Raw genomic sequence first — 7,384 nt, forward strand, 5'->3', positions numbered from 1 at the left:
AACACTGATGTTCCCACTCTTATCCCAACAGTTCCTCTAACACTGATGTTCCCACTCTTATCCCAACAGTTCCTCTAACACTGATGTTCCCACTCTTATCCCAACAGTTCCTCTAACACTGATGTTCCCACTCTTATCCCAACAGTTCCTCTAACACTGATGTTCCCACTCTTATCCCAACAGTTCCTCTAACACTGATGTTCCCACTCTTATCCCAACAGTTCCTCTAACACTGATGTTCCCACTCTTATCCCAACAGTTCCTCTAACACTGATGTTCCCACTCTTATCCCAACAGTTCCTCTAACGCTGATGTTCCCACTCTTATCCCAACAGTTCCTCTAACAATGATGTTCCCACTCTTATCCCAACAGTTCCTCTAACGCTGATGTTCCCACTCTTATCCCAACAGTTCCTCTAACACTGATGTTCCCACTCTTATCCCAACAGTTCCTCTAACACTGATGTTCCCACTCTTATCCCAACAGTTCCTCTAACACTGATGTTCCCACTCTTATCCCAACAGTTCCTCTAACACTGATGTTCCCACTCTTATCCCAACAGTTCCTCTAACACTGATGTTCCCACTCTTATCCCAACAGTTCCTCTAACACTGATGTTCCCACTCTTATCCCAACAGTTCCTCTAACACTGATGTTCCCACTCTTATCCCAACAGTTCCTCTAACACTGATGTTCCCACTCTTATCCCAACAGTTCTTCTAACACTGATGTTCCCACTCTTATCCCAACAGTTCCACTAACACTGATGTTCCCACTCTTATCCCAACAGTTCCTCTAACACTGATGTTCCCACTCTTATCCCAACAGTTCCTCTAACACTGATGTTCCCACTCTTATCCCAACAGTTCCTCTAACACTGATGTTCCCACTCTTATCCCAACAGTTCCTCTAACACTGATGTTCCCACTCTTATCCCAACAGTTCCTCTAACACTGATGTTCCCACTCTTATCCCAACAGTTCCTCTAACACTGATGTTCCCACTCTTATCCCAACAGTTCCACTAACACTGATGCTCCCTACAGTCACTAGCAAACTACAGACCATTTTCATCAGGACCAGAATATTGCAGCAAAGCATCACATTTACATTTGACATTTAGCAGAGACTCTCATCCAGAGTGATTTACAATCCGTGTATTGAACCAAAGCAGCTGAAACAACCACATATCACTGTAGTGTAACAGAAGACGTATGGAAATGAGTCAGCATACTAAACACATACCCAGAGGGAGTCATCTTCATTCCACATGACGACCAACCCCAGCTTAGCTGTGATCTTCACATAGGAAACGGTCCTCTCAATGAAGACGTTAAACTGACCAAACGGTATGGTGACCCTAGGGGGACAAAACAATAGTGTTCATCAGAGAGGAGAGTCGGTATTCCTACAAGGGTCAAAATTGTCCTTTAAAGTATTTTCTTTGTATTTTTCTTCCTCCCCTGTTGAGACTGTACTAGGTAAACATGTCTGTATAGGATTTCATCAAATGGAATTTCAGCTTGGTAACTTTCATCTGTAAATGCACATCAACTAAACTTCAGAATAAGAGTTTTATCTCTGAATGCTTTTAGATCACTTATGAACTCACTGTTGCCCGTTGAAAATGACATTATGTAGATTATGTTAAAACAGCAAAAAGTTGATCTCAAGATGAGTTAAATGATGATGCATTTTTTTTTAACTTATGAATTTTACCTCAAGTCTTTGCACAAAAGTAGCAACTGAATGCAGGTGAGGTGAAAATAAAATTATTTCCAATCGTTTAAAAAATAAAAAAGATTGATCTCTGAATAAAATGAATACCATTGGATGTAGTTAAGTGATTACAAACCCCCGTATCATTTACTTTCTGTATTACAATGTATTTTACACATCTAAGAGCCCATGGTTTTACACATCTGAGATCCGTTGTTGACTAGACTGGGAACTCACTGTAATCCGTTGACGCTGACGTTACCGTTGGCCAGCTCCACGAAAGTTCCATCCAGCTTCAAAGAAACCTTAATAAAATAATAGTAGGACATTTTATTTGACAGATGCCTTTCAGGACCCTCAAGGTCACCTTACATTAAGATCATAGAGCAATAAAAACAATGAATCAATAGCACAATTTAAAACAATTAATCAATAGTGAAATTTAAAGCAATTCATCAATAGCGCAATTTAAAACAATTAATCAATAGTGCAATTTAAAAACAAAGAACTGATCAAAAAGGAATACCTTGGTGATGGTGGGCAGCCCATCTACCTCCCCACGCTGCAACTGAATGTTAAAGGCCTCGTAGCCGCTGCTGCTCTTACACAACGACGACAGTACGTAGTTACAGGTGTAGGGCAGCTGGAAGAAGTCTCCATCGTAGGTTTTGTAGTGGTAGTTACCCCATGTGCTGCAGACCTGCCCGTTATGAGTGGGACTCACTCTTGCTGCATGGGGAGAAATGTACAGTATAGTTGTGCCATTCATGTCTGAATATAAGATGTATAATATAACAGTAAAGTAGAATATAGATATTTGAGTATTTGGTGACATATATTCAACAACACAAATTACCTGATAAGATTTGCAGTTTGGAATCATATAGACTCCCAATGGAAGTCATATCTGGAATCATAACTGGAAATAGACAGGGAACAAGTCTTATTTTGCTTCTAACCCAGCTCCTCTTTAGTTCCTAAACTATGCTACATGGGTTATCCTAAGGTGATATTAAATTGTCTTACCAGTCTCAGAATGTGCAGCAGATAGTCCGAAGACGAGAGCGATCCACGGCTTCACCCATTGGAGTGCCATGATGGTTCTTCTAACGAGTCGTCCTGGTCCACCTGAACAGGTACTCTTCCTTTTCTTACTGATACCGTGAGGCACCTGGTGCCTGCTTTTAAACTGCTACACTCAAGGAAGTAACTACACTCAAGGAAGTACCTTGATGATGCTGGGATAGTTGATTCTGTATCTAAGGAGGGGACTGATCAAACTTTAGGTGTTACCATTGTTCTGTTTGTCTGTCTGTCAGAGGTAGGATTACCTTTCCTGTAAGTGACATTGTGTAATGTATTAATCCTAATAATCCCTAGGTAACTATCGATTTTCATGATATGTAGGGTACGTCCCAAAAGTGCTCCCTATTCCCTATACAATGAGTGTACATAACATTAAGACTCCAGGTGAAAGCTATGATCCCATGATTGATGTCACCTGTTAAATCCACTTCATTCAGTGTAGATGAAGGGTAGGAGACAAGTTAAACAAGGATTTTTAAGCCTTGAGACAATTGAGACATGGATTGTGTATGTGTGCCACTCAGAGGATGACTGGGCAAGACAAAAGATTTAAGTGCCTTTGAACGGGGTATGGTAGTAGGGGCCAGGTGCATCGGTTTGTGTCAAGAACTGCAACGCTGCTGGGTTTTTCACACTCAACAGTTTCCCGTGTGTATCAAGAATGGTCCATCACCCAAAGGACATCCAGCCAACTTGACACAACTGTGGGAAGCATTGGGATCGACATGGGCCAGCATCCCTGTGGAACGCTTTCGACACCTTGTAGAGTTCATGCCCTGACGAATTGAGGCTGTTCTGAAAGCAAAAAGGTGGCGTGCAACTCAATATTAGGAATGTTTTGTACACTCAGTGTATAGTGCACTACCTTTGAACAGAGTCCTCGTGTATGGTATAGGGTATAGGGTATGGGGTATAGGGTATAGGGTGCCATTTGGGCACATATTGATTACAGTAAACCCTTATCTTAACTGTGATGAATGGACAGACTCATCAACATTCTACAGAATCCTAGATTGTTTCATTAATCTTTAAAGGGCCAGTCTGTGATATTTACAGCCATTTATGCCATAGACATGTTTGAGTGGTTACGTTTCTCCAGCCCTATCCTTCAGCTTTTATAGCAAACCAAGTGACGGGGCTGTCGTTTAGTTCTTTTTCAAATGAAGGAGTGGGCCTGTGTATGACTAATGGATGATGCGCTGTCCATCTGTTTATACTGATTATATGGTTTTACCTGGTTTATTACACATTGTATGACATCACATGTTATGTACGTTCTGCATATGTACAAAGATGTTCAAATAAACCTTTAAAACCTGATGGGATCAATGTGTTTGAACTTCAGTGTTTTATAACTTCAATTGTGGTTTACTACTTGTCATGTTTCATGGCCTGTTATTGGAAAAGAGGGAGGAAAGTTTGTGTTAGTCTTATTATGGACACAGTCTGCTTCACAGCCAGGACTTACCACTGGAACACAAAGTTGTAGGATCAATTCCAAACGGCACCCTACTCACTAGCCCCCATAGGGCTCTGGCCAGAAGTAGTGCACCATATAGGGAATAGGGTTCTATAGGGCTCTGGTCTAAAGTAGTGTACTATATAGGGAATAGGGTTCTATAGGGCCCTGATCTAAAGTAGTGCACCATATAGGGAATAGGGTGCCATTTGGGACGCTGTCATAGATGTCCTACAGTTGTTCAAGCTCTGGGTTGTGTCTACAGATTATTTGTTTTTGGTTGGAGGAAACGTTGTAACATCGACTCCACCGTTCAGTCATTTCCAAGTACTCAGATCTCTAATGAAGCATTAACAGGACATGACTAAATATTGACTTAGCCACTTATTTACAATTCATCATCAGCTTTTGGTGAACACACTACACAGTCACGCAGTAGAAGATGAGGTGTCAAGCTCAGCTCAATTATAATTCACTGAAATATTTCAGGACTATAGTTGAACTAACAGGATGTTTGTTGTGTTAGCACACAGTAGTGATTCTTCAGATAGAACAGAGTAGTGATACTTCAGATAGAACAGAGTAGTGATACTTCAGATAGAACAGAGTAGTGATACTTCAGATAGAACAGAGTAGTGATACTTCAGATAGAACAGAGTAGTGATACTTCAGATAGAACAGAGTAGAGATACTTCAGATAGAACAGAGTAGTGATACTTCAGATAGAACAGAGTAGTGATACTTCAGATAGAACAGAGTAGTGATACTTCAGATAGAACAGAGTAGTGATACTTCAGATAGAACAGAGTAGAGACAGAGTTTGTCTCTAATCCAGTCCGGTCCCGGGTCCTGGAATTGGCTCATTCCTCAGACTGACCTGTCATCCAGGGTCCCTAGCCATCCTCCGACGACGTTTCTGGTGGCCCTCAATGGTCCCTGACGTCTCTGCCTTCGTCGCCGCATGCACAGTGTGTGCTCTGAAGAAGACTCCACGGCAAGCTCCTTCTGGCCTTCTTCAGTCACTACCGGTTCCTCATCGTCCCTGGTCTCATATCTCTGGACTTTGTCACCGGGCTCCCTCCATCTGATGGCAACACTGTCATTCTGATGGTAGTCGATCGGTTCTCCAAGGCTGCCCATTTCATCCCTCTCCCCAAACTACCTTCTGTCAAGGAGACGGCCCAGCTTATGGTGCAGCATGTCTTCCAGATCCATGGACTCTCCATAGACATGGTCTCCGATCGGGATTCTCGTCTCAGTTCTGGAAGGCATTCTGCACCCTTATTGGGTCGTTGGCCAGTCTGTCATCCGGATTCCATCCCCAAACTAATGGTCAGTCGGAACGAGCCAACCAAGACCTGGAGACCACCTTCAGGTGCCTGGTCTCAACCAACCCCACTACCTGGAGCCGTCAACTGGTCTGGGTGGAGTATACCCAGAACACCCTTCCCAGTTCTTCCACGGGACTTACCCCTTTCAAATTCTCCATGGAGTATCAGCCTCCACTCTTCCCTGAGCAGGAGGTCAGCGTACCCTCGGCCCAGATGTTTGTCCGCCGCTGTCGACGTACCTGGAGAAGAGCCAGGGCGGCTATTCTCAAGACCAACTCCAGGTAACGTTGACAAGCGGACCGTCGCCGGACCCCAGCTCCCAGCTACCGCATTGGGCAGAGAGTATGGCTTTCCACTCGGGATCTGCCCCTTCGGGTAGAGTCCCGCAAGCTGTCTCCCCGGTTCATTGGTCCTTTTCCCATCTCCAAAGTCCTGAGTTCCACTGCTGTCCGTCTTGTGTTACCCCGTACCCTCCGTATTCACCCTACCATCCACGTGTCTAGGATTAAGCCCGTGTCTCACTGTCCTATGTCTTTTGTATCCAGGCCCATCCCACTCCCCGGGTTATTGGTGGGCAGCAGGCATGAGACGCCTCCTGAAGGTTTGACCATGGGTCAGGGGTTTCCAGTACCTGGTTGACTGGGAGGGTTATGGCCCGTAGGAGAGGTGCTGGGTCCCGGCTAAAGACATCTTGGACCCAGCCCTCATTTCCACCGGTGACACCCCGGTCAGCCAGGTATGCACCAAGGGAGGACGCCAGGTGTTCTGCCTGCCTTGACCATGAGCCTCTCTGCCACTCTGCACCTCCTGGACTCTGATCTGGTTTTGACCTTTTTGCCTGTCCACGACCATTCTCTTGCCTACCCCTTTGGATTATTACACATAGTAAGACTCCAACCATCTGCCTCCTGTGTCTGCATCTGGGTCTCGCCTTGTGCCTTGATAATCGCCCCATTTCAAGACTACCTTGTTCAGCTAAGATTCTTAAATCCTTGGTTAATGTACAACTTTGTTCCTTTTTATCTGATAATTGTATTCTTAATATAAACCAATCAGGGTTCAGGCCTGGGCATAGTACTACCACCTCTGTACCACAGCAACCACGCTAGTTGTTAATGATCATGTCAATGCCTTGGATGCTAAAAAGAGCTGTGCTGCCTTGTTCATTGACCTGTCAAAGGTGTTCGACACTGTTGATCATTTTGTTTTATGGAAGAAATTATCAAGAGTAGGCCTGGGATATACAGCCTGTTTATTGTTTCAGAATTATCTTAGCGACAGAACTCAGGCCATCTTGGTAGATGGGGTTGAATCTGAATTTCTTGAGATTCAAAAAAGTGTTCCTCGGGGTTCGATTTTTTGGTCCATTATTGTTCCCTTTGTATAATGACATAGGAAACACTTAATACTTTTAACAATCATCTCTATACAGATGACACAGTTTTCTATTCCTGTGCCACCTCAGTGCAGCAGGCCATTCGTGAACTTCAGCATGACTTTGATCCATTTCAGAAATCACTTACAGATCTTAAATTACTGTTAAATAGAAGTAAAACCAAGCTCATGCTTTTCTCTAGGTCACAAAATGTTGACCCTGAGGACATGGGTATATTTGCGCTATAAATGGAGCACAAATTGAGCTTGTTTGTCAATATAAGTACCTGTGTGTCTGGATTGATGACAAGTTGTCCTACGTAAGGCATATAAAAAATCCAACTAAGAAGCTAGGATCCAAGATCGTTTTATATACAGAAATAAATCATGCCTTAGTACTAAAAATAGGAGAGAG

General features: G+C 43.5%; 1 protein-coding gene across 1 annotated transcript in view; it reads right to left on the minus strand.

Annotated features, from left to right (window-relative positions):
• Positions 1–2,859, minus strand: part of LOC139584166 (mucin-5B-like) — a 41,314-nt gene extending 38,455 nt beyond the window's left edge. Inside the window, exons 1-5 of the mRNA XM_071415708.1 lie at positions 2,746–2,859; positions 2,576–2,638; positions 2,246–2,448; positions 1,957–2,024; positions 1,246–1,360 (exon numbers count right to left, since the gene is read on the minus strand). Of these exons, the coding sequence (XP_071271809.1) occupies positions 1,246–1,360; positions 1,957–2,024; positions 2,246–2,448; positions 2,576–2,638; positions 2,746–2,815 (519 nt within the window). The 5' untranslated portion in view covers positions 2,816–2,859. The remainder of the gene's footprint in view (positions 1–1,245; positions 1,361–1,956; positions 2,025–2,245; positions 2,449–2,575; positions 2,639–2,745) is intronic.
• Positions 2,860–7,384: the final 4,525 nt, after the last annotated feature.

This window comes from Salvelinus alpinus, chromosome 9 (genome assembly GCF_045679555.1).
Source record: "Salvelinus alpinus chromosome 9, SLU_Salpinus.1, whole genome shotgun sequence".
NCBI lineage: Eukaryota > Metazoa > Chordata > Actinopteri > Salmoniformes > Salmonidae > Salvelinus > Salvelinus alpinus.